We start from the raw sequence: 27,464 nt of genomic DNA, 5'->3' as shown, positions 1-27,464 counted from the left end.
AGGAGACGAGTAACAACGCCCCTGTTACATTGCATGAATATCCATAATTACGCACAACATACAATAAACACAATAGAAAAATAGGAATCTTTATGATTATTTTATGCATCCATCCTTGTGTCTGACGATAACATTTGGCAATACTACTTTTACAGTGGTGATGGCACCACTTTATCAGGAAATATCAACAGAAATGATTTTTATAACATAATACCTGGCTGAGACGATGCATCTATCTATTAGCATGAAATAGGTTACCTGTTTCAATATGAATACTGGCTGCATACACATTGACATACTGAGGCAAGTAAGCACAGAACAAATGTAACTTTTAACCACACATCAACCTTCTTAATCCTTAATATGATCAATATAAGATATATAGCTGGCGAGTCCCTGCTGAGGTGGATCACCTGTGGAGTCAGACCTGAGAGGTAGAACACACCTGCCCAATCTCAGAACACAGAATCTCAAAACACCTAATCAAGATGATGTCCATAATCTACTAGGCTACTAGTCTACTGTAGGCTACACTATTATAATATATAGGCAAGCCTACGCAACAAACACAAAAATGCAAACCCTGTATCAAAATATTCTTCTTTGTTGAAACGGACCACTACAAAAAAGGCAGCAACAATGTTTTTTAGTGAAGGGAATGGCAGTCCAATCAGAAGTATTACAGGGCAGGGTTGGACGTCTGGACCCTCCTATATATCTGACCCCGCCCCATTCCGTGGTCCACGGCAAGGACCCTCTCAACTGGGTTGGTAGGCCTACAATATAACCTTCTTCAGTAGGGGGCTCTAGCCGTGCAGGAAGTCCACAGACGGAGCCAGGGTACCCTCTCAACATGTTTTACATGTAAAATAGTAGGCCTACACGTTCTCTTGTTCAAAGTAGTTATAGTGTTCACATTTCCTTTTTACTGATGTTCCATACCTGTCCTTTACATAGTCTGATAAAAGTCAAACAACAGTTTGTTTTCAATTAAGCTATTACTTGACGATATAAAAAGGGGGTGAGACATTATGATTGACAGCTATGATTGACAGCTGCTCTGAGTGAAGTAGTCGCGGAGGTAGGGCCTACCTGCAGACTGTGTGTAACATTGCTAACTTTATTATGTCTATGTTGCTAACCACCAGTTGATAACATATTGAATGCATGTGCTAACCATATACTGTGGAGTTAACCTAGGAAGGGGGTCGAGAAGGCAGCTGATGTGTTTGGATGATTCTATTAGCTTGAGGAATGCTTCCATAGAGATAGGGTTGAGGTGAGTGAAAGCCTCAGCATGCAGCATGGTTGGTATGGAGGATGATTCGGTGTTCATATGCATTTGTCTAGGACTAGTCTGTAGTTTTACCCTGATTGCACAGATTTTGTGATCGAATAATTCCAGAAAGTCTTCGGGTGAGAGATCTGTACTGACACCATGTGTTGTAATTGAGGTTATGCAACGGCTAGTAGTAGTTTCATGAAAATCGCTAAGGCTCTGGCATAGTTCCATTTTGAAGGTAAACAGACAGTGGTCTGATGAGTGTAGGATTGTGGGGGGAAACTATAAGGTCAGTCCGGTCATCGCAATTCCCTGTGTCACCTCAATTCACAAATGTAAAAAATCATTTTTATTTTTATCTATTTTTATGTAATAAAAATTGCAAAAAAAAATTGAATAGATTTTTAATCGAATCGTGACCCCTAGCATCAATTCGAATCGAGAGGTACCAAACGATTCCTACCCCTATAAAATACACATTTTCTTTGATAGCATTACAAAGTAAAAGTAAAACACATAAAACAATAAGGAAAAAAAACTAACTTATATCAGTATTCGGGTTCAGACATCTCCCTCTGCAACTGTGTGAGCAGATGATACAACTTGGGATCAATAAGAATGGTGCACAATGTTAATGGGGTAAACAGTCAGTTATCCTGAAATACATTTACATTTAGTAGACACTCTTATCCAGAGCGTACAGGGACATTCCCCCGAGGCAAGCATGGTGAAGTGCCTTGCCCAAAGACACGTCATTTTGCACGGCCCGGAATCAAACCGGCAACCTTGTGATTACAAGCCCGATTCCCTAACCGCTCAGCCACCTGACTCAAATTCCTAACATTCTCAACACAAACTTGACCAAACTATATGTATCTAAAAACTTTAGAAAAGCTAGTGTTTTATCTCATTGTTATACTGAAGTACTGAAGTAAAGTGGCTGTGTACTATTAATGTGACACACAATAATTGGCCTTTGTGTGGCTGCAGTCCTGATATGGAGATGTCACAACCCTAAACACAAACAGCTTAGCAATTACAAGGGAGGTATGACATAAATGACAATGTTTTTAATTGTATTTATTAATACAAAAATTATGAATAGCTTTGTTATGCATTTCAGAGGCATGGCTACGGTGGTTGGTGAAGGGACAGGTCCTCTCTGTCACGGAAGTCAGGTCAGGAAGCAGGCGGCTGCCTCTACTGGTGAGTCATGCAGCTACAACAGAACGCCTTGGAGAGAGCTGCAGATATCCTGCGGAAGAAGCCTTTAACAGACTTCTTCTTCTGTTTCTCTTTTCCTAGGACACTGGAGGACTCAGCAGGATCTGGGCCTGGACAGGAAAAACCATCACACAACAGAAGATGACATCACACATAACCAACACTGTCCATTTCCTTGAAAATAGTATGTGTGTGTGTGTGTGTGTGTGGGGGGGGGGGGGGTGAAATGGTGGGAGAGACAATTAAAGTGGGAAAGCCTAAATGAACAAATATGATCTGACAATATATCATGATCTCACTTCCACAGTTGAGGGGAGTAACTGAGTTGGTCTTCTTCTGTCCTTTGGCAGCAGTACTCTGTGTACCCTTGGTGACAGCATTGGTCTTCTTTCTCATCTGGGATTGAAGTGAGAGCAAAGACAAACATAATTCCTTTAAATTATAAAATAAATTATGTTCTATCCATCAGGGGGATTATATCTCTATTTGCTCCCTGCCTCATATTCAATGTATGTATGTTGCTCGCTAATGCTAGAGGCAGGGACTGGGTCCCCTAGACACATACACTGCCGAAGTCAAATCTATTTCCATGTCTGTAGTTAACAATAAATGCTCAAATATAATACGTGAGTGTCTTGACTGAACAACATTAACTGTAACTATCTATCTAATGTGGGTGGGATGGGTGTAGCTATGTGGTAGAGCATTTGGCTGTGGATCAAGATGTCAGATGTTTAAATTCTCTGTGTGTGTGGCTTTGAATAAATAAGTCTGCTAATCATTTCTACTGTTTACTACTAATTCAGATCAGGTCTACCCAGTGCCAGTGTGTGTGGAGTTGTTTTCAGCTTACCAATGTGAACCATCTTTGGAGGCTGGAGGGTTTGGTCTTTCCAAGATGGCCCAGATTGTCTCCATCTGGGCAGGGGTCCAGAGCCATGGAGCTCCTGGAGATGGAGGAGCTGTTGGAGGTTTGGGAGGGCCAAGAGGAAGATACATCAGAGGTGGAGGAAGAGGAGGAGTGACAGAACTGGGAGGTGAAGGAGGATACATCAGAGGTGGAGGAAAAGGAGGAGTGGCAGAACCGGGAGGTGGAGGAGGATAAATCAGAGGTGGAGGAAAAGGAGGAGTGGCAGATCCGGGAGGTGGAGGCGGATGAGGAGCTATCGTCAGATAGCTCAGATCCATCATCTATCCTAACATTTCTTCTGAAGCTGGAGCTTCCATTGACCTTTTCCAAGCCAGCAGAGTCCTGAGCATTCTCCTTCTCCTCACAACCTGTTTCAAAATGGACGGTAACATCCGACACAGCAGGAGCGCGCCAGTCCTCGGCGTGGCGGCAGATCACCGTGGCGATGGTCTCGGCTAGGCAGCAAATGGCTCCCGCTTCTCCGTGGCGAGCAGAGCGGAGCTGGGCCCTGCTACTTTTAGAGCTGAGTGACAGCTTAGCGTAGGCTGCCTCCAACATGGCCTCAAGGGCGTCTGTGCCACTGAAGAACGGGCTCTGTGGCTGGTGATCCAGGATGAGGCTGATCCCGTCTTGGGTCCAAAGAATCCATCCCACTTCCTGAAGGAGAGTAGCCTCTAGCTTCGAGGGGGTGGGGGCGCTGGACGTCGAGGGGGACTCCTGGAGGGCTAAGCGTACCATCAGCCCGTGCAGGAGGTCCCGCAGGGTCTGGTGGTGCAGGGCACTGGGCCCGGAGGGTGTCCAAACCTTCTCCTGGATCAGAACCTCCCCGGGCTGGAGGGAGGGGGTCTCAGAGGGCCTTGGGGGCAACCAGGAAAGCACCTGGACCTGCTTAGAGAAACCTGAAGCTCCATCATCCTTCCCATCTTCCTCGATATTCATTTCCGTGGCAACGTTGATGGCTTTGGTCAGGCAATCTGACATTTCTTCCTCTTTGTGGAAATCATAAACGTAACCAACCGTATCGTTGTTGGGGACAATGATATCAGCCTTCTCCGACTGGCAAACTTCCTGGTTGGTGAAACCTAAACTCAACTCTGGGTTGGGACTTCCTGTTGTCCCTTCCTGGTCAGTGGCTTCAGAAGAGGAGCTGCTAAGGAGATCCGCCAGCCTGGCCATGGCCTCAGCATCAAGGCCTAGCACAACAAAACACACTCACACTTTTAAGTATCCTATTAGTATTATTATTATAGCTATTACCTATACTTTTCTTTAAACAGTGATTGACTTTGATCGCTAACATTAATATTATAGTTATTAACTATACCTACACTGTCATTCAGCAGTACTGTAACACTTACAACTCTAGTTACACAGTGTTACTAGTTGCCTGAACACCTGAATTCCCTTCGAGGTCAATATAGTGATTGAGTAAAAAATGTCTCTACCTTTGTTGACCATGGCCATGGCTTTTTCTGGGTCATTGCAGGTACAGTGAAGGACACCTCCCACCTTCATGGTTAACACCTCAGATATGGCCTCTAGTGCCCCCCTCTGGTCCTGGCTGGCAGAGGAAGATGGCCGCAGCCTGCTCTGTGAGCTGTTTCTACCAACAATCCCTTGGCTGGGGCCCGGCGGAAACTTGAAGGACCAGTCCAGAGACGAGTCGCTGCTGTCACTGTCGTCTAAGGATGCATTGCTGTCGGAGTCGGCCCTGTCCTCCTTCCACATCCATTTGAGGTGATCGTTCATCGGGACACGTTCGTCCGGAAGAAAGATGACCAGGCCAAGGAAGTTCTCCATCAGTTGTTTGAATGCCAAGTAGAGGAAGTTGTACATCAAAGGACTGAAGAGCTCCCAGTCCAGGCACTGCTTGGCCTCCAGGTTCTGGACGTTGGGCTGGGAGTGGCAGCGGCTTGCCGAGGGGAATCGTCCCATCTGTGTCTCCAGGAGCAGATGATATATTTGAATAATCAGCTCCTCGGAGAAGCAGTCGATCCTCGCCTGCAACACCCTCGTACCAGTGCTTTGGGACACCAGCAGGCGGTCCAGGTCGTACTCGGCCTGGTCGAAGGACGAGACAGAGGAGCCTTCGTCACTTTCGCAGTCTTCGTCATCAGAGACGGATCTGGAGGCCGAGTGTGCCATCTGCACAACGGTGTCCAGCATTTTTTGAGCAGTGAGGTTGAGGTTGTGGCAACTGGCAACACTGTTGGCCTCACTCCTGGGACTAGGGCTCCTGGTGGCTGACTTGGAGAAGAGAGGAGTGGTCTCCTCCTTCTGCAGGTTCTCTTCCTCCTGCTCCTCCTTGCTGGCAGAGCTGCACTCCTCCTGCTGGGTGTAGAGAGGGAGGCTTTCCTGACACGAGGGTGTGCAAGCCTCCTTCTCCTCCCTTCCCTGGACCATGTTTCCCAGCAGCTCTCCCTGGCTGCTGCTGCTGCTCCTCCTGCTTCTTAGAACACCCTCAGGTTGGTCTGAGCCCTGAGAAGAGGCTCGGACCTGGGACTGACGAGAGCATGAACTCTCCCTCCTGAGGTCTGGAGAAGCCACAGGGCTGAAACATATCTTCTCACTCAACACCCCAGACCGGACTGGAGACAGCAGACCTGAAGATCTGCTGCTCATGGAGACACAGTTGCTGTGGGAGGAAGCGGCAGACAGCGGGTCTTGGCTGAGGTGATGGACCTGGTAAAGGGCCATAGCGGGCAGCACCCCCTCATCGACCACATGGAGAACCCACTCCATCATCTCCTCTGAATGCTTCTCCAGCTCAGCTATGTTCTTGTTCTGAGAGACAGAGAGAGAGAGAGAGAGAGAGAGAGAGAGAGAGAGAGAGAGAGAGAGAGAGAGAGAGAGAGAGAGAGAGAGAGAGAGAGAGAGAGAGAGAGAGAGAGAGAGAGAGAGAGAAAAGGGTGAGAGGAAAAGAGACAGAGAAAAGGACGTGGAGAGAGAGGAGAGAAAGGCAGCGTAAAAAAGGGGGAGAAAATTCAATCGCAGTACAGATACACATAGTTATTGTCAAGCTGAGTAAAAAAATATTGTGAGTTATAAAATAAACAGTTTATCTACCTTTCTCAACAGGACCTTTTTGATGAGTCTCCACTGACTGTAACAAGAACAAGAACGGATGTGTTACATTCTACAGTACAATGACAACTAATGAGACATCGTAACCTTGTGTTCATCAGGGCAGTAGCCTAAAGAGGACGTTAACAGGGACACTTACGAATGGGACGTCATAGCTTCTAACAGAGGCTGGGGCGTGGTCTCCCGGGTCACTGGGTCATCCAGGGTGGGAGGTGAAGACGGTGGAGACTGAGCCTGAGGTCGGCGTGGAGTTAGAGGTGGAGACGGAGGTGATGTGGGTGGAGATGAAGGTGGAGGTAGAAAGGAGTTTGTTCCCTCCCCATCATCTGGTGTGGACCTGCAGCTTAGGGTCTTAGGTTCCTCTGGGCTGAACGGCTCAGAGGCTGATGGTCTTATTGGTGGAAGAACACCTACATGTAGAGGAAAGTCATAGTGTGATTGTTGGATCCCTCTCTTGATAGAAAGTGATCATTTAATCATGAATGTTGTACTTTTGATACATTAATAAATCGATACTCACAGTAGCTGGTCTTGGACATGGGAGGCATCTTCACACATGCACCACCAATCACCTGCAGGCAAGACAAACGCTTAGCAAGTCATAGTAACATCAAAGTTAGAGTTGTGGAGACGTGGAGGTAGATTAAGTTGAGGGGAAGTAGGTGGTGTCTGTAGTACTCAGTGAGGGGATGAGGACCTTTTACTCACCATCCTGCCTGGTCTTGACAGTTTCTGGGCCAGGTGTGAACCTTGTTCAGCAGCTGGCTTACGGCCTCCAGTGCCCACATCAACCCTCCAGGACTCTGCCTGGGGCCACTTGTTAGCCCCTCCAGCTTTGTCAGATCCTGCAGCCTTCCTGCCAGCCTTGGTGTTGCGGCCGGCCTTAGTGCATTGATGAGGCAACAACATTATTAATGGCAAAGGCGGATGTTACATCACCATAACAACATACTTATATTGTATGCTTCAACTTCCTCTCCCAACCTACAGGTCCATAGAGTGAAACTGCTTACAATCACAAAATGCTCTGATAAGTCCTCAGGCAAAGTTTAAAACTCTTAAATTGGTTCTTCTGTGCCACATGGGTGAGGCATGTGTTTCCAAAGCACTAACACTATTATCAGAATTATATTTGAGATGATGTTAGTGTTACACTATCTGGTCAAATACAGATGCCATTCCCTGGCTGTAACCACCGGAATACTGTTCAACTACACTACACTTCTGATTCTACTATTTGCATGTCGTTTTGGATCAAATGAGTCTGCTAAATGAATATAATATCAAATGTGTTGAGTTTCTCCAGGCAGCTGTTCTTACCTGGAGGAGGTTCTGCTGTTCTGGGGACTTCCTGTCATGGGGCTGCAGGGTAGGAAACTTCAGTCCAGGCTCTGGCCTACAGGGTGGCAGGGGCAACTGGGATACAGTTGTGTCATGGAGACGCGCAGGCTGGACACACACACACACACACCATGTAAACACACACACACAAACAAGGTGGGGTAAGTGGAATTGAGGTTACAATTAGCAGTGAAACACGACAAGAGAGAGGTGCCTTGAACAGAATTGTTTTTATCTTTTGATTAAGAAATATAACTTGGAAATATGAATTATGACTAGGTCTACGGTACTTATCAAGTTAGGTCAGTGTTAAACACAACTGTTAAACTCACAATAAAGAAAGAAAGAAATAATTCTCAATAATCTAAAGAACCCAATATTTTTGTGTTTTAATCGTTTTAGCTAGGCCTACTTAAAGATAACCAGACTTACCTTCTGTTTAGGCCTCCATACTCGTAGTCTTTTATGTTTTGAGATGTCATCCATGTTTTTACACTCAGTAAGGATGACAAAAAAGGAAATCACTTCAACAAAATGAAAGGTTTTTCGACTCCTTGCCTAATGAACATTTCCTTCATTACTACTGACAGATGTGATTGTTTTGGATTAGTTATTATCATTTGGTAAAGTGCGTCACAATCCTTGTATTACGTCATAATTTGACTTGACCATGCGGCGTCTCTCCCAAAACAATGCGTTGTTGACAGAAAAGTGCAATTCCAATGTTTTTAAAGTTTTTAAACTAAATAGGTAGGAAAATCGTTGACAGTGTGAATTGTACAGCGTTACTACGTCCTGTACCCACTGCTATCCAAATACTACTTTCACGTTAAAAAAAACACACGGTGAGGAATCAACTTTGCTGTTAAAATATAAAGACTGGCTTTATTGACACACGCACGCTTACATTCATGGGTTGCATGTCAATCTCATCATCGCATCTCATTGGTTATCACATTATAATTGCGAGGACATATCAGGACATGGCAGCCGCCCCAGTATAAATCTGCTGTGCCCCAGAAAATTCTCAAGTTTGAGTTTTAACAATTTACTTTGTCAGTGCATTAATTTAGATTGATAATCAAAAGAAACAGTATCCAAATCAACGCTTGTGAAATCAACGCAGCCTAACTGAAATTCTGCCCGCACATTTCCATGTCCGCGCGCTCTTCTTGCTTGCTATAATATCTGCAGCATGCACAGAAGTTGAGGGGTCGGCAAACATGTAAGAATTGAGGTAGGCAAAGAAAACATAATGAAACTAAAGAAAGTTTATAAGTAATAGGCCTACCAATCATCTTATCTAGACTTAAGCATGATAACAACATGAGTCCAAAATGTGATATTACATGAAGCTCAAAAAACAGTAGCATTTAAATTATTGCGAAAAAAATGGTCTCGTGTGGTCTATTACGCTCGCACTAACTATTGAGGATATGCCTAAACTGATATCAAACGTACGTCCCCGAACTGTAATTATAGTGGGTTAAGCAAGGGAAAGTTTTTTCATTTTTCACACTTCATGTAGGCCTACGCAGCCATCTTGAAATATATATATATATATATATATTTTTTTTTTATATGAGCAATGAGGAGCCTGTGCCCCAGTAGACAAGTAACAACACCCCTGTTACATTGCATGAATATCCATAATTACGCACAACATACAATAAACACAATAGAAAAATAGGTATCTTTATGATTATTGTATGCATCCATCATTGTGTCTGACGATAACATTTGGCAATACTACTTTTACAGTGGTGATGGCACCACTTTATCAGGATATCTCAACAGAAATGATTTTTATAACAGAATACCTGGCTGAGACGATGCATCTATCTATTAGCATGAAATAGGTTACCTGTTTCAATATGAATACTGGCTGCATACACATTGACATACTGAGGCAAGTAAGCACAGAACAAATGTAACTTTTAACCACACATCAACCTTCTTAATCCTTAATATGATCAATATAAGATATATAGCTGGCGAGTCCCTGCTGAGGTGGATCACCTGTGGAGTCAGACCTGAGAGGTAGAACACACCTGCCCAATCTCAGAACACAGAATCTCAAAACACCTAATCGAGATGATGTCCATAATCTACTAGGCTACTAGTCTACTGTAGGCTACACTATTATAATATATAGGCAAGCCTACGCAACAAACACAAAAATGCAAACCCTGTATCAAAATATTCTTCTTTGTTGAAACGGACCACTACAAAAAAGGCAGCAACAATGTTTTTTAGTGAAGGGAATGGCAGTCCAATCAGAAGTATTACAGGGCAGGGTTGGACGTCTGAACCCTCCTATATATCTGACCCCGCCCCATTCCGTGGTCCACGGCAAGGACCCTCTCAACTGGGTTGGTAGGCCTACAATATAACCTTCTTCAGTAGGGGGCTCTAGCCGTGCAGGAAGTCCACAGACGGAGCCAGGGTACCCTCTCAACATGTTTTACATGTAAAATAGTAGGCCTACACGTTCTCTTGTTCAAAGTAGTTATAGTGTTCACATTTCCTTTTTACTGATGTTCCATACCTGTCCTTTACATAGTCTGATAAAAGTCAAACAACAGTTTGTTTTCAATTAAGCTATTACTTGACGATATAAAAAGGGGGTGAGACGTTATGATTGACAGCTATGATTGACAGCTGCTCTGAGTGAAGTAGTCGCGGAGGTAGGGCCTACCTGCAGACTGTGTGTAACATTGCTAACTTTATTATGTCTATGTTGCTAACCACCAGTTGATAACATATTGAATGCATGTGCTAACCATATACTGTGGCGTTAACCTAGGAAGGGGGTCGAGAAGGCAGCTGATGTGTTTGGATGATTCTATTAGCTTGAGGAATGCTTCCATAGAGATAGGGTTGAGGTGAGTGAAAGCCTCAGCATGCAGCATGGTTGGTATGAAGAATGATTCAGTGTTCATATGCATTTGTCTAGGACTAGTCTGTAGTTTTACCCTGATTGCACAGATTTTGTGATCGAATAATTCCAGAAAGTCTTCGGGTGAGAGATCTGTACTGACACCATGTGTTGTAATTGAGGTTATGCAACGGCTAGTAGTAGTTTCATGAAAATCGCTAAGGCTCTGGCATAGTTCCATTTTGAAGGTAAACAGACAGTGGTCTGATGAGTGTAGGATTGTGGGGGGAAACTATAAGGTCCGTCATCGCAGTTCCCTGTGTGAGAACTAGATCCAATGTATGTGAGTGAAGATGGCTATTGGCCACTCCGGGCCTGGTGGACCAGGTGGTTTGGAGACCACCTGGGTGAATCCCGTGGAATCTATGAAAGGAGTGAAGGCCTTGCTTAATGAATCAGTCGAGTCATCCACATAAATGTTGAAATCTCCCATAATTAAGATGTTATCAGTAGGCCTATATGTCACAAATCAGCTAAATCAACAAATTACTGTAGGAATAGAGAATAGGGGCCTGACGACGACTATCAGGATTATTTTTCTTTGATTTAGTTGGTTTCATGCTAATGACCTCAATCGAGTGAGTCATATTTTAATAGCAACACCGCCACCTTTCTTGATGTATCTATGTATATCTCTCTCTCTCGTCTGTCTATTCATTCATACATCAGAAAATCCCCCATACACACAAAAGGCTGTTAAACTGGACTATACAGTAAATGAAATCCCAGAGTCTAGTCTGGTCGGTGTGTTCCCATCAAGAATCTTCTAATCATAGCCTTTAACGACATGATGTGCACGGCCATGCGAGGGCGCTATTGCCTATCAAAGAAAGATATCAGAGATTCTATACTAATAGCTTGCTAATGTCCTCGTTCTGAAGAAGGTTCAGGTAATTTAAAGATGCCAGGACTTGAACCATCATCTGGTAGGTTTTAGCATGGAAGTTTTCACATAATGTATGTAGTGTCACACAATTTACTTAACACAAGGTAGCTAATACATCATCTAGGCATGCTACGCTAACGTGTTAGCTGGCTAGCTTGCTTGATCGAAATGCTAGTATTATGCCAATGACAACACTGATTAGACTAAAATCCTAACGTTAACGAGCTAGATGGTCCAAAAAAAATGATGACTTCATATAGAATACAGTGCTCAGCGCATTTTTACTTTTTAGGTGTGGAAAGAATTGTGGAAAACATTGCCAAATTCCCCCCGGAACTATTCGCTCAAACAGTAAGTGCATGCATTATCACCATCGATTATGATTAATGTTAGAATTTTTGCTTCCCATCAAATACTTTGACAAGCACAACAGCCTACAGTAATTAGCTGAGCTTCAACAGTAGTGCATCTGCCATACTCACATCTCAATGACAAGACTAGTCTAAAACAAAATATAATGGTCATACTGGTACAGCTACATCATGAAAAACATAAGCAATCATTGACTGAGAGGATCATAGCTTGTATAACATTGAAGCAATTTATAGGAAGCCATGTATTTTCAGCGAACAGCTATAGCAGTGCCCAATTCTGCCATTCAAGGACTTGCTGTTGTGGTTCTGATAGCTGTAATCTGATAATCTGTCCAGTGTCAGCGGATCCTAACTCATCTCCAAGGACAGACCAGGGGAGTGGACACCGCAGAGATTTCTGACGTCAGTCACCCATTTCCCTATTTACCTTTCACTGAAATCCTGTAATCCATATTTACGTGACTCACTGACTAAATTATCTCCACCTTAATGTGCACAGAGGTTCCAAAATGCAGGAATCCGACTGGATCAGGACGCTCTTGAGGAGGTCATCAGATTCCTCTTGTTAACTTTCAGGTATGGTTATCATTTGGCCCACAGAGTACTCTACTTGTCAGAGTAGAACATCCCTTGGCTTAGAGATTGTGCTGCTCAGAATGTTTAGGATCTCTGGAATGCTTTGGGAGATGGGCGTGAAATTGTTCCTTGAAGGAGTTTGATTCTGACGTAACACCAGGAACAGTTCATGTTTCAAATTAGTATTAGCTAATAATAGCTAAGTATTATCTTATTATTGTCTGTAGATTACCTAAAGGTAACTTTGTCGGTGTTATTGTCTGTATGGGTGGGCCTTTCTTTAACATTTGACTACAGTCATTAAACAGCATTACACTATACAATTTGTTTGCTTACTGTGCATCAGGTCTGCTGGGAAGAGCAACCTATCAGGTGCTGCTCTGGTGTCCAGGCTGGGAGAAGGCTGCATTAGGTGGCCCCCAGCCAGCCTGCAGGTCCTCCAGCAGCTCTGGAGCGAGCAGGGCGCTCTGGTACACACCCAGCAGGAGGCCCAGGCCATGCTTGGCATCGGACAGGTAGTCTGTCTCCCCAGCCTCTGGGATGGGCCCCCTAGACAAATACACTATACATCTCCCAATGTTGAGTGACTTGCTTTCATGTGTTATCTGGCAAGTAAATGTGTGTCCGGCTACCTAAGGAACAGGTGCATGGGTAATGTCATGAGTGAAAGTTACTGATGATTGGTCATCCTTTGCTGTGGCCTGTCTAGCTTGTGGACATGCAGTGGAAGCTAGGGATGGCGGTGAGCTCGGACACGTGTCGCTCTCTCAACTCCCCCTACGTCTCCTTGCTCCTGAAGCTGGCCAACACGTCAGGACTGATAACCCAGAGGTCCTTTGAGATGACAGTGCCACAGTTCCAGGTCAGTCTGTTAAACGATTACAAGCGTAGTGGGGGAAAAAAGTCGAGCAACCTTTTGGCACCCGTTATATTTTATTAACGGTCTGTATTTTACCAGGCATAGTGCAACAATAACAATAAAACAATAGATAAGTTGATTATTTTCATTCCATCGGTCCTTGTTGATGGAATTCAGTGTACCTTAAGTTTAGGATGCTATTGTAAAACTAAATATTCAGATTGTGTGGATAGTTGGTAACCCACATTTTTGTCTCAGAACTTCTACAGACAGTTCAAGGAAATGGCTGCTGTTCTGGAGACTGTGTGACAGACAAACAGTTCTTTACTCCTGCTGAGGAATCATCCTTGTGACAGTGTTGGCTATGTTTACATGATGTATCATGAAATCTCATAAATGTGAGATGGCTTTATTAAATATCTAGTATAACTGTTTAGTTAATAACTGAAAAATGGTTTGTATGTCAAAATGTTTCATTTTCAGTGTTAATAGTTTCTTTTTTAACAGTAGATTATGTGGGTAGGTGTTGGTGACCAACCTACTGAACATATGCTATCTAGCTTCTGTCACAGGCTAAACTGTTTCTGCTTCGCACTGCTGTGTCTTATTTTGGGGATATACTGTACAAAACTGCACTCTGAAATGTTAAACCTTGTGATGCAGTTGGAACGCATAGTTGTGTGTACCTATTTTGCCAAATAACTTATGAGCTGAATTGAAATATTCAAAATTGTTATTTTATTTGAACATGTTTTTTTCTCTATTGTTACATTTGGTGCTGATCTCTCTTCCTTTGACATAGGTAAAACTTTATTTTTCTACGCTTCTTCATGGGACTTAGTACAGCTTAATAAATGATGTTATGAGCACATTAAGGCTCTTCCATCCCATATCCAGAAATGTGTATTTTATGTGTGCAATGAAGTTACATCGAATGCATTGTACTATATCTTGGAGGGAGAACTCTGGACTTATATCCATTGAGTTTGGTGGACACTTTTTTAATAGCTAGAAATGACTATTTATCTACACTTGTGCTGTAAGGCTCATGGCTTATGGCTTACATTGTCTGGTAATTCAATAGAATGGGGTGGTGATAATAAACCAACTGGACTGCACAGTAATCAAATCAGACAGAAGAAATGCCTAGCTTGAGAAAGAGAATGTATTGGCAGAAGAGTTTTGTACTGGTTGCCTTGGGCAGTGCTGAACGTGTTTTTTTTAGGTTAACTTCACTCCACATGAAAAATCCCTTTAGTTTGGAAAATTGGAGGAGTCTGAAGGTGTACTTTAAAATCCCAACGATCCCAACGTAAGACGTAACTAAATGGGCGGGGCCTGGCATCTGTCACATGCACATGGTCACCTCCCTTTTGTTGGTGGCAACGCCCACTTCTCGCGCACATGCGGTGGGGGCGGATGGGTGAGTGTACTCTCGCGCACAGCCACTCCTCCAAGGGGCTGTTTGGATGGAAGCGAAGAGAGCCTTACCCCACAAGCTACCCTTGAACAATTAAACGGTGCTCCTAACACACAATTGACGTTCAAACTAAATGCAAAGGACACATTTCTTCTTCGCAGGGGTGCAGACTGAGAATTTGCTGTAAATTGTATCGTCTCGCTGTTTTAGGGGAAAGCCAGTGCGCGTTAAAGAAGTCTGATGTTATCTTTTGGCCGAGTAGTGTTTACATAGAGGCTGCCAACGCCACGTTTTAGAAAGCTTGCAAACTTAAGCTTTATTTCGCCAGCAGCTCGTACCACATACAAATCTAAGAGAAGAAGAAAACTACAGACTGGCCTTTCATTTGGACGTACAGGACTAAAGTTAGAGGTTGACAGAGTGGCTCGGAGTGGGAACAGACAAACAACAAACCAGTCATCCACCAACACCCGCAAGTCTGGAGGAGCAGCATGCACGAGGGACACATGCTCATTGAGCCTTTGTTGCAGTAAAAGTTTGATTTATTTTATCTTTAAATATGAGGTATCGATTGTAAACGTATGTATACGAATTAAATTAGAATATTGATTCTTCATTTAAATCGGTAGCCTACATTGTTGTTGATTGTTTAATGCTACTGATTATTAGGCAGTATAGGCAAGTATAGTGTTGTCAGCTTGACCCACTTCTAAACCGACATGGAGGGTCAAGATGACAAAGACAATCTGTCCAAGACCGATAAAAGATTTGCTCTTTTGTACATCGGCTGGTCGTCCCTGGACCGTCGGACTACCCTGCCAATGCTGCCATGGCTGGTGGCCGAAATCCGAAGGAAAAGTGAGAAGAATGATTCTGGCCCCGGGCAGGCCAGGGAAGTTCAGTTAGTCCTCATACCTCCGTTCATTCGCTGTGTTCCGGCAAACAACGCCAACTCATCCGTATTCATTTTCGAGCATAAAGCACAATACATCTCCAGGTTCATTCACAATAGTAATGACCTCACCTACTTCGCCTATTTGATCCGGAGCCAGCCCGACAACCCGGAGTCCGAGATGGCCTGCCATGTCTTTAAGGCGTACGACCCAAACCAGGTAGGCTGACAGACCAAAAAAACACAAGAACAACACAAGTGTTTAACATGACTAAAATCATGGTATGCAAACACCGTTTCCAACAGACAATCAATATCAGACCTATAAACACACCGAGGCTATCAGTCAAGTGATTTAGCGACCAGGCAATAATGCTGACTCAATAGAAGGACACGAATACATGAAAAGCCCTAAGGTGGCCATTAAGTTATTGTCAACATAAATGCCGTTTGAAAACATGTTTTCAACGTGGTATTAAGTATTTAGGCCACTGTGAGGATGGATAGAGATGGCAACCTGGATTTATTTGTTAAATTAATCCAGATCAGGGTCTCCCCTCTTGGGTCAAACCACCCTGCTAGAGCCAGACTGTTTTGATTGACTCTTTAAACACAAATCAGCAGCCTTGCAACCCAACCTGTATCATGCTCTCATCAGCCAACATAGTTCCCTTGTGATCACATAGTCAGGAGAGACACACATAACAAGTAGCTATTTGTCAAATGAGAAAAAGACTGGACATGTGTACAGACCATCCCTTCTTAAAGCCTGCATTTAGACAGTGGGCAATGTTTGTTATATGTTATGGTATGGTATGTTTACACAAGGCCTCACTCGGGAGTAGCTTCGTGCCAATGCCATAGCAGACAGAACGTAACGCATTAAAGTACAGTATAAACATTACTGTGCAAAGTGTGTCTGACCATGAACATCTTTAACTGTACCCTCTCTAGCTGTCAGTCGATCCACATATAGGCTTATTGGTCATAAACAAAAATGTGGGGCTACTGTATTGCTCTTGGTCCCTGAGGATCCTCACCAGCCTGTTTTGGATGTATCACGTTTCCCATGGCATGTACAAGGCCAGACCAGGCTGTTTGTCTGCTGCTGAAAGCTGAGAGGAGTGGAGAAAGAGCAGGGAGGGGAGAGGCAGGCAGATGTACTTTCGAAGTGTTGGGCCCCTCCCTCCCGACCGACACTGATGCTTGCATGGACACCGCCAGTCAGAAAAGGCAACAGGAGCTGTAACTTGGCTGCTGGCATTGTTGTTACTCAAGAAAAACAGGCCGAGCAGCCACTTCGAGCACGTGCCAGATGGACTAAAAGGAATGCACCTCCATAATGTTTGCTTTGGAAGCACGACCCGCTTGGTTGACCAAGCTGGCCTGTTGAAATTGATGACTGGCAACACTTTGTCAAACAGTATGGTTTAAGTAAAAAAAACACCAGTCTGGTATTCAACGGTAAAGATGCAATAAGTAATAAGTGTGAAGCTAGTGTTGAGGTAGGACACCTAGATTTAGAAGAACACTATCCTTCCCAGGGTTATTAATAGAAGCAATTTTGAAGTCTAGGCTGCAGATTGCCTTTGTGTGAAAACATTGATGTTCAGCCAGTCATGCCTTCCTAAAAGAGAAACTGAAGTTCAAGGGAAGATTCAGAGAAGGCAAGAAGATTGCACAACCTCGGAGATATATGTATAATGTGTGACAGTAGAACGGTTATTTTGGAAGTGCAAAAACGTTTGTATTTACATTTACATTTAGTCATTTAGCAGACGCTCTTATCCAGAGCGACTTACAGTAAGTACAGGGACATTCCCCCGAGGCAAGTAGGGTGAAGTGCCTTGCCCAAGGACACAACGTCAGTTTGCATGACCGGGAATCGAACTGGCAACCTTCGGATTACTAGCCCGATTCCCTCACCGCTCAGCCACCTGACTCCCGTATTTACTTTGAAGGTCAGCAAATGCCAGTTGATGTGGGAATGATGCTACTGATTTAAAGAAGCAAAGCCGAAGTGTGTTTGGTCATTTTTGCAGTATTATGTTGGGTGGGGCAATGCTCACCACTAATAATGGAGCATACCCCTGTTTGAAAAGCACAATAATAACAGCACGACATGACACTGTTTGACGTTTGGTTGCCATAACCCTTCACCTGGTTAGGAATCTTGAATTCCCACAGTCTGGCAGTAAGAATGATCATACAGGCAGCAGGCACAAATAGACACCAGCCGTTGCCTCTTGTGCCAAGTATTACCAGGTCATTTGTTTGGGCCACTGGGTGAATGAAGACAGCCTGCAGTCATGCATTCGACTGCTGCCTGAGCTGTGCTTAGGTTTGATGTTTGATATCTGTCTCTTAACCAGCGTGTTTGCTCCCTCTGGTTAGCTTTATTTTGTTCGGCTTACTTCAGTCCTCACCCGACTCACTCACAGCAGGAGTGTGATTGGCCACAGAATGTCCAAGGGTAAAGTGATCAGATGGCCAAACTGCCTATGACAAGGCCTGTTTGTCTATGCAATACATCCTGATTTTCTTTAGTGTGTGTGTGTGTGTGCTGTAATTAAATGAATTAAAGTATTGTAATGGCAATAATAATTATGTAAATTGTAAATGGTGGATGCGTCCTGTTCAATTTCCTCATTCTTCGTCAAGAAAGGGAGTAATATATGTGAATTGATAGGGGTCTGAGAAGTTATTGGGGGGTGGGGATAAGGTCTTTGAAGAAGTGCAAAACACGCCCCAAAACATTGACATTACCAACCATGGTGAGATCAATGTTGAAACGGAAGTTGGAGTTTATTTGACATGATTCCCAGTACATTTTCAATGAGCCCAGTGTTACAAATCTGAACACCTGTTTAGGAAAGGTGTTTTAATTAGCTGACTGGGCCAGAGGGTCTGAATGAAATGGTTGAGCACAGCCAGCGCAGTCTTAAATTTGTGTGTAAACAATAGGTTTTTCTTGAGGTCCAAATAGTACAAGGTTTCCTCTGCTACTCTGAAATGACCCTTCAATTGTCCCCCTTGATGGTTAGGTTTGCCCTGTGCACTATGTCTGCATGTTTTGAGTTTGAGACCTACAGTACAGTTCTGCAGCATGCATGGGAAATAATTCTGCATAACCTTTTGTCTTTTGATTTAGTGGCTATAGTATATGGGTTGTGTGGATACTTTAAATACTTTTTGTTTGTGAAGTGACCCTATAGAATCTGTATCAACAGTCTAACTTTGGTTGTCGGCTGCTATATTAGTAATAGTTGTCATAGTTTCACAATCTTGCTGTACATGTGTTCCTAGTTAGTCTGACTGAACATGGTGTATAGGCATCGTGGTTATGCAACAAACCAATTATTCATCCAGAGTTAAATAAACAAAAGAATTGTGTGATAAGTCAAAACACCTTGTTTCTATGCAGAAACCGACGGCTCTTTGGTAATGGATTTATCTTCAAAAGTTGAGAACTGTCAAACCACTCCTTACAAAAAAAAATTACACAATGGAAGTCAAAAGGTTAAGATGTCCAGAGCAATGAGTGTGTTGTGGTAATTTACATGCAGTAGGTAGACTGCGTATTTGACCTACATTGACTATCACCAACCCACACTTCCCTGCTGTTTGAGGGATTTTCCAACGTGAACATTCTCATCCCTACTTCACAGTGCCTCAAGGAAAATGGACACTGTTGTTAAATTGACTGCAGTAGTATATTGTCAACACTAGCAAAATACTTCAACCTACTGTAACAGTAATCAGTGACAGCCACTGATGAAACTGTCACTTTTATATTGATCTGTCTTGCTTTTATCCAAAGCAACATACGATGTGTATAAAGTGCATAGGATAATCAAGAAGGATACAGTACTAGCAGCATTACAGTAGCTGTGTTTACTCAACACAATCATATCTCAAATACAACATGGCAATGGTAAGTTTTGCAGATGCAGTACAACAAGGGTTTTGAGGTTGTCATGGATATGCTAATGGCTCTCCTGGCCCGTGCCTTCTGCTCAGTCACAACAAATGAGCCTGATTAGGGGACAGAAGGAAATAGGAAGAGATAAAGAAACGTAGATAAAGAGAATCTAAGGGCGATAAAGAAAAGTTCAGAAACTAGAGGTGAATGATTGTGAGGGGTCAAATAGAACTAGGCATGGTTGGATTGTTGCCTGCAATTCATTTAGTTTTCCCCGGTCTTCTCCTCTGGTCCCTTACCTGTACTGTACCCCAGTCCCTTACCCCAGTGTGGTTATGGCCCCCAAACCCTGCCCTCTTCTCCAGTCCTCTGTTGGGGTTTTTACTGCAAATAATTAATTGGCTCCAATGGTGGCTTCTGGCGTAATCTTACAGATGAATAATCAATGAGGTGTTTAATTGTTAATCAGACGCTGTGTGTCATGTTTTAGCATCGATAGCGTTGGTGGCGCTAGACCAATCAAGACCAAGTCAGATTGCAGTTTTTCGACGCTGTGCTTTTCACAGCTGCTTGAGTCTAATTACCTTGACTTTCCAAAACAACAATGTGGATTGGTTTCCAGGAACTGTACTTGCTGGACCTTCCTTAATTGTTGACAAACATTCATATCAATGGTCGTCTTTTTATGCCCCGCTTTGACCAAATTCGTTTAACATTTAACTGTGATTATAGTTAAATGCTAGTTATTGTGAGAGCTTTGCTTTTGCAGTTTGTGCTTTACTTCTCTCCCCCTGAGATTTCTTCTTCAAGTTGTTCCTGGGAAATAAGCCAGTGACAGTTATGAACAGGCAGCCACACCCCTGTGTGCGTGCCTGTGTGTGTGTGTGTGTGTGTGTGTGCGCATGCACACAGATGCCGCCCCCTCTCTTAAACTCAATGAAAGCCTCTGTCTTCAGTTCGGAGTGCTTCAGTACTGGGACCGGTCGGTGGGTTGGGCTCAGCACCACAGCTACAATATTAAAGAGCTCAGGGATAATATTTGATCTGTCCCCCTCTTATGTGGTTGCCTACCACTTTCCATGTGAAGAACTGAGCCATGCCTGTTAGCATTGCATAATGCCCCCCAAAGCATGTTTGCCCAACATTAGTCCAGCTCTTATCTCAGAGCTAAGGTGAGAGGAGGGTGTGAGGAATGGACTGCTTTTGTTTGTTTTACTTTTGAGCATTGCTGCTTAACCAGGTCGCACGGCGACATTGGCTCTGCTTCTAAAGGCACTCTCGCTTTCTAAAGGATCTGGCATTCAGCGGCGGCCTTTGCTTCAGTAGCTGTTGTGTGGGCCAGATTTATGGCTCAGAGTGCAGTATTGATCTTGAGCTTCTTTCACACCAGCCCTTTCTCCTGGCAGAGCAGTAAAGATGTCGGGGGGGGGGGGGGGGTCATGTACATGATGGAGTAGAGGTACAATCTCCCAGAACCGCCCCAGGATAGAATATAGTGCCTGATTTAGGACTGTAGTCTGCCCCAACTTGTGGAGTCAAGTTATTTTTCTATTTCTCTTGTTCTTCCTCCACCTCTGTCCCTCCCTAAACCACTCTGGATAAGAGCGTCTGCTAAATGACTAGATGTAAACCAGATGTTATCACAATAATGGAAGTTTAGGTGTGTACTTTCCTTCAAGGCTACCCCTCCATTCTCAAGGAGCCTCGTGGAAGAGGATGAGGAGGAAGGCTGTTGCCCCTCCATGCTTTAAAATAAAAACATTTTTAGTCATTTAGCAGACGCTCTTATCCAGAGCGACTTACAGTAAGTACAGGGACATTCCCCTGAGGCAAGTAGGGTGAAGTGCCTTGCCCAAGGACACAACATTTGGCACAGCTGGGGCTCGAACCAGCAACCTTCTGATTACTAGCCCGATTCCCTAACCTCTCAGCCGTCCGACTCCCATCCATGCTGCATGTGTTCCAGTCAGCCGTGTATGCCCTGCAGCTCTGGGGAGACATGGTTCTCTCTTTGGCCTGTTCAGGTTGGATCTCTTCTGTTTGCCTGTGAGCACTTTCATGTCTCCTGTCCTGACTGGCTCTGTCACCAGCACAATGTTTGGTCTCGTCCCAGCAAGACAGACGTTGTTGTTGTAGGCCCTATCCTTGTTTTTTTTTTGCCGTGTTTTGTTTGTACGACCTTGTGCTATATCAGCTAACAGGAACAGTTTTTTTTTTACCTCCTCTCAAGACACATCCGGGCCCTTGTGGACTTCAGATGAGGGTCCTTTCTTTAGGTCATTTGTTTTGGTCCAAAAATGTAAATACACAATATTTTCTTTGGCTTGGAACTTCAGCCTAGCTACTTGCCACACTCGCACGTGGATTTTCTTCTCCTTCCAGTGCTTCCATCATATACGTTTAATGACTCGTGTTTGACTATAAAGAATTCCTGTAAATCTCTCGTTCCCCTCCTGTTGTTCTCCGTCCCTCTCCCAGGTGCCGGAGGTGATAAGCAGCGTCCGCCAGGTGTCCAAGTCGTCCCTGAAGGACGAGGCCAAGCCCAGGCAGGAGGCGGACGAGGCCTTCTACAACTCCCAGAAGTACGAGGTGCTCTACTGCGGAAAGGTAGTAGAGTGACGCGGCGTGACACATCTTGCGAGAAGCATCTACGCACAAAACACACACAACACTACCAGGAAACGCGACGTTGAAAACAGGAAATGGTTTCATCACGCAACAAAACAGAACAAAATACAAACATGCAACTAGTTCATAAGAGTCTGTCCACTAAAATATATTATATTTCGCTACAGAGTAATATGTTTTTGTATTTCCTAGAATCTTTTCTTTGTTTTCTCTGACAAAACGGGGTGGGGGGGGTTTACTGCTGAGTGATACATTTCCTCTTTTAAAGTAATGTTGTCGATTGCTTGTTTGATTAAGTTCATATCTAAAGTGACCACGCGCAAAATGATACAAATACAATTGGCCGACCAACCAATCAATCGATCCGTCTTCTTAGGTGACGGTGGCCCACAAGAAGGCCCCTGCCACCCTCATCGACGACTGCATCGACAAGTTCCACCAGCACGAGGTAGAGCGCAAACGTGTGCTCAACGGCCAGCGGGGGTCCACGGACAGAGAGAGCGCCCCCTTGGAGTTCACCATAGGCGGGGAGGGGGACCTGCTGTCCTCGCCCCTGTCCGAGGGGCCGGAGGAGCTGGACGACCTGGCAGGGGAGGAGCTGACCAACGGAGGTGGCATGGGAGGTCAGTTGGGCCTCTTCAGTTCTGTGTCCGGGGATGCATGTTGTTGACAAGCGCAGGAGGTGTGTGTGTGTATAACATTTTTATTAGCTGGTGGTTGCTACAATGCAGGTCGCCCATTCTGCTTGTTTGCTTTATCCCCCAACCCTCCAGCTAAGGTCCTGTCCAACAGCCCCAGCCTGGGCAGTCTGAGAGGGACCGTCCCAGAATGCATCCTGGAGGACTCTGGGTTCGGGGAGCAGCAGGAGTTCAGAACGCGCTGCAGCAGTCTGGCGGGGAGCCTGCAAAGAAGGCCACGGGAAGGCGCCTTAAAGGTCCCGCCCACGCGGCGCAGACACGCTTCGGCACCCAATCACGTCCAGCCGTCTGATGCCGACAAGAACCGCACCATGCTATTCCAGGTGCTGATTGGTTGTAGAGTAGGAAATACAAATGTGCACAACCCTCCATTTATAAAGCGTTTCAGTGAGTCTGTTTTCATAGAATAGGGAATGATCTCATTCACACTTCGGTACTAACTCCACAATTTTTAAGATAGTTTCGAAGCACAATATTTTACGGCCAATTTTTCATTTAATGTTTAAAATCAACACGTCTGTGTAACATGGACTACAGTCGGTGTTTCACTAACACCGCTGCAACAGGCCTCTTTCTGATAACTGGCCCACAGTTCTCAGGATAACACATGCTTTACTGCCTCGCCTCTGTCATCCAATCCTTTACTACATTTAGTCCCTGGTGCTAGGTAGCGCAAATCACTTTAATGCTTTAGACACAGACTGCAGGCTCTTCAGCCAGGCCCCTCTAACCAGCTCATTTAGAGCGCCCATAACTCTCCTGCTGTAGTAGCAGTGACTGCATCGCTGCCAGGGGGCCCTCACAACCATTGGGGCAGGGTGGGGCTGTCCTGAGCATTCCCCGAGCCACAATGTCATGTTGCTGCCCTGTTAATGATATGATGTCATGTTGATGTCATTGTGAATTAGTGTTAAAATGATCCAGAAAGCCTGTCATGAGAATGGCATCAGACTCCCCCCTTCACCGATCCATTCTAGGGCATTGCCTAGGTCGGGGTTAGGGCTGGGGTCAGGGGCTGATTTCAGGGACTTCCTGTTCCCCAGCTGCCTCTTGTCAGACCCTCCTACGTCCCTCTTGGTGCTAATTCAGCCAACTGCAGCAAAGAACTCAGTACAATACCATAATTTAGTAGTCAGTTTGTGCAGATTATTGACTGTTACAGTGTGTGTGTGGCGAAAATATCTACAGGCTATGTCATGATGAAATTGTTTCCTGAAAGTCAAAAAAGCAGCATTCGTAAACAATATATAAAGGTCAGATCCTTCATGGATGTGTGTGTGTGTCTGTGTGTGTGTACGGGCATGTGTTTGAAGGTGGGTCGTTTCGAGGTCAACCTCATTAGTCCCGACACTAAGACCGTGGTGCTGGAGAAGAACTTCAAAGACATCTCGTCCTGCTCCCAGGTCTGTACTGTGCTCTGTGGAGACGCTGTGTTCACACGACTCCCTTTCTCCCTCTTCCCGTCGTCCCTCCTCCAGGACCCCCCCCACACACACACCACTCCCCCCACGCATTCACAGCACAACACATGTACACGCAACATTCATTATCGGAGCCCTTTTATCCCCCTGACAGTTATTGTTTACATACTGTCCTGTTTGCTTTACTGTTACTCTTACTTAATCTTACAGCGGATGGCAAAGGTATTTTGTCATCAGATGTGTACTTTTGTTACGTGTGTTCCGAGCATGTCATCTCTGGTTACGGGATCGAATTGGGTGTGTGAAGGTAAACTAAACCTGGTTTGCGAATCGCGATTCAAAAAGCAGCCTTGGAGTCATCCCATTTCAGCTCAGCACTTGAGATGCGGCAATCAATCTCAATGACAAGTTCGGGTGCCGGTGCTCCCTTTCTCAACGACCTCATTTCCGGGTTATGTTGTCCTCCGTGCCGTACAGGGCATCAAGCAGACGGACCACTTTGGGTTCATCTGCAGAGACGTGGTGGAGCCGGGGCCCAGTCAGTACTGCTGCTACATCTTCCAGTGTGCCAGCGAATCCCTGGTGAGGCTCTGAACGCCGTCTCCTCACTGCAGAAGTGGATGCTAATTGCTGTCAACCGTGTTTGTGTGTCTGCGCCGCATGTGGGATTGACCTATCCAGAGATCCCGATCTAATAAGTTATTAAACAGTGTGTGTGTGTGTGTGTGTGTGTGTGTCAGGTGGATGAGGTGATGCTGACCCTGAAGCAGGCCTTCTCCACTGCTGCCACCCTGCAGAGCAGCAAGACCCAGGTCCAGCTGTGTGAGGCGTGCCCCATGCACAACCTGCATAAGCTCTGCGAGCGCATCGAAGGTAGACTGCCTTCGTGGACAGCTACGTGTGTGTGTGTGCATGTGTGTGTGCGGGCCAATGGTATCGCGGTTGTCAGGAGCCATTGTGTCGTTCTCCGCGGTATTTGATCTCTGGTCTCCTGACTCACGCACGCAACTGACCATCTCACTTTAGCTAGCTCAGCTGATGGTACAAATGGATTGTGATCATACAAAGGAGTGAGTTGAACCTATTCAGTTCACTGTACTGCACATCAGGACCCAGAAAACATTGGGACTTGCACTGTGCAACAGTATCAGTGTCAGTCTGCCCACACTCACATATTCCTCATCTGCGCCTGATGCAAATTACATAGAAAAAAAATTGATTCCGTGGGGCCAGTTTTATTTACTCCACCTGATACACACACATAGCTTATAACCTTGGATCCCTGTGTGAAATTGGTGATATCAGTCTGTCGTGTTGTGGTCTGATATGATATCAAGAACTGTGTGTCTGTGAATCTAGGCCTCTACCCTCCCAGGGCTAAGCTAGCCATCCAGAAATATCTCTCCCAGCTGACTGACAACGAGCAAGTAGACGCATTTGAAAGAGTTCAGGTAAGGACGGAACATCAGGCTAAGTCCAAATATGCAGGAGCGTGGTTTTCTTAACAATGACTTGGTCTTAGGCCCACAAAATGGACCAAAATGCCCTCTGAATCTGACGTGTGTGTGTGTGGAACATTCTAGAGGATGAAGCCAGCGTCTGACCAGGAAGAGAACGAGCTGGTGATCCTGCACCTAAGACAGCTGTGTGGAACCAAACAGAAATCCCACCTCCACATCGGAGAGGCCCCGCAGGTAAACACACGCTATAAGTCCACCAGCCAGTCAGTGTAGTCCATACAATATACCATGTAGCTTAAAAAGATCCTAACAGACCCTCATTCTGGCTAAGCTTAAGCCCCCCCCCCCCCCCCCCATCCCTCCTGGTCCTCATCAAACTCTGTCACTCCTTTCCTGTCAGCTGTCCTCTGTCGCCCTCCTTGTTTTCGTCTCCCTGGTGACAGTCATGACACTTCACCCCCCCCCCCCCCCCCCTCTCCATCACCTTCTGACCTTTCTCTGATGTAGCTTGCAGCCTCCTTACAGGAACAGGGTGGTTGTCCCTGTATGCAGCCTGCCTGGCTGGCTGGCTGGCTGCCTATGTACATCTTGTTGTGCATACAACTTACTTTGTCTGATCACATGGATGCAGCACTCCCCCCCCCAACCCAAACACACACACATGCACCAAGAGCTCTGACTAGGGTGTGAAAACTAACAGCTGTTTGGAGAGAAAGGCTTTTCTCTATGTCTGTTATTAAAAACGGAGGTGAACTCATGCTGCAGGTCAAAACAAGAGTAACACGTTAACATTTCTACGAATTTGTCCTTACAACACATGACCCGACAAGGGAAACCTTGAGTCATTCAGGTCATGGGACAGTACAGGCTACGTGTTGAACGCGACCCCCTCAATTAGCATCAGCATCTTTACTGTAAATCTATCTTGACGATATGCATGGCCTCTCTGGTATGACCCTGACCTGCGACAGACAACTGTGTGTTCATGTTGTGTTTGTCACGTGACAGAGCACTCCCAACAGCGCAGCAGTGGACAGCTCGGCTACGGGAGGGCGCTTCAAACTGGACGTTCTGAAGAACAAGGCCCGCAGCTCCCTCACCAGCTCCCTGGAGAACATCTTTTCACGAGTACGAGACCACATTCTCAGCCCAGCCTGTGTATCTGTGTGGGGTCTACAGTCTGAGAGCTCCGAAGTTCTCTTCCCATTGAGTGCTGTGTAAAGTTAACCCTAGAGAGTGCTGTTCAGGACTGAAAATGTACATTAAAGCACATTCTACCTAGAGTTATTAAGCTGGGTTTTGATTATTCCTAATAGCTGTTAAAAGACTGGGTTGATGTAATATAACCCTGTCCCTAACCTTGTAATTTGGCTGATTTTGTTTGCGGGCAGGGTGCCAACCGGATGCGAGGGCGTTTGGGCAGCATGGGCAGCTTTGAGAGAGTAAGTATTTCACAACGAGGGAACATGAGAATTCCCCGAATGGGGGAAACGTATAAAGGAGCAGCTCTGTGAATTCTCACTGCAGACTCGCCTGCCTGTCTGTCTCT

At 45.1% G+C, this 27,464-nt stretch overlaps 2 protein-coding genes across 3 annotated transcripts in view; both read left to right on the top strand.

The window, feature by feature from the left end:
* The window catches only part of commd6 (COMM domain containing 6), a 215,549-nt gene extending 201,175 nt beyond the window's left edge, over positions 1 to 14,374 (top strand). The window contains exons 2-8 of the mRNA XM_062457676.1: positions 11,637 to 11,705; positions 11,958 to 12,016; positions 12,376 to 12,441; positions 12,539 to 12,615; positions 12,962 to 13,130; positions 13,325 to 13,477; positions 13,733 to 14,374. Coding sequence (XP_062313660.1) covers positions 11,681 to 11,705; positions 11,958 to 12,016; positions 12,376 to 12,441; positions 12,539 to 12,615; positions 12,962 to 13,130; positions 13,325 to 13,477; positions 13,733 to 13,783 — 600 coding nt within the window. The 5' untranslated portion in view covers positions 11,637 to 11,680 and the 3' untranslated portion in view covers positions 13,784 to 14,374. The remainder of the gene's footprint in view (positions 1 to 11,636; positions 11,706 to 11,957; positions 12,017 to 12,375; positions 12,442 to 12,538; positions 12,616 to 12,961; positions 13,131 to 13,324; positions 13,478 to 13,732) is intronic.
* A 110-nt stretch (positions 14,375 to 14,484) lies between these two features.
* tbc1d4 (TBC1 domain family, member 4) overlaps positions 14,485 to 27,464 on the top strand; it is a 28,839-nt gene continuing 15,859 nt past the window's right edge. For both annotated transcript variants that reach the window (XM_062457579.1, XM_062457578.1), the window contains exons 1-11: positions 14,485 to 16,006; positions 22,187 to 22,315; positions 22,713 to 22,959; positions 23,110 to 23,357; positions 24,348 to 24,437; positions 24,933 to 25,037; positions 25,196 to 25,328; positions 25,815 to 25,906; positions 26,039 to 26,149; positions 26,924 to 27,043; positions 27,307 to 27,357. In XM_062457579.1, the coding sequence (XP_062313563.1) occupies positions 15,614 to 16,006; positions 22,187 to 22,315; positions 22,713 to 22,959; positions 23,110 to 23,357; positions 24,348 to 24,437; positions 24,933 to 25,037; positions 25,196 to 25,328; positions 25,815 to 25,906; positions 26,039 to 26,149; positions 26,924 to 27,043; positions 27,307 to 27,357 (1,719 nt within the window). In that variant the 5' untranslated portion in view covers positions 14,485 to 15,613. The remainder of the gene's footprint in view (positions 16,007 to 22,186; positions 22,316 to 22,712; positions 22,960 to 23,109; positions 23,358 to 24,347; positions 24,438 to 24,932; positions 25,038 to 25,195; positions 25,329 to 25,814; positions 25,907 to 26,038; positions 26,150 to 26,923; positions 27,044 to 27,306; positions 27,358 to 27,464) is intronic.

Source organism: Osmerus eperlanus, chromosome 3 (assembly GCF_963692335.1).
Source record: "Osmerus eperlanus chromosome 3, fOsmEpe2.1, whole genome shotgun sequence".
Taxonomy (NCBI): Eukaryota; Metazoa; Chordata; class Actinopteri; order Osmeriformes; family Osmeridae; genus Osmerus; species Osmerus eperlanus.
The sequence above is the reverse complement of the archived record's forward strand: the minus strand, read 5'-3'. Positions and strand labels throughout refer to the sequence as shown.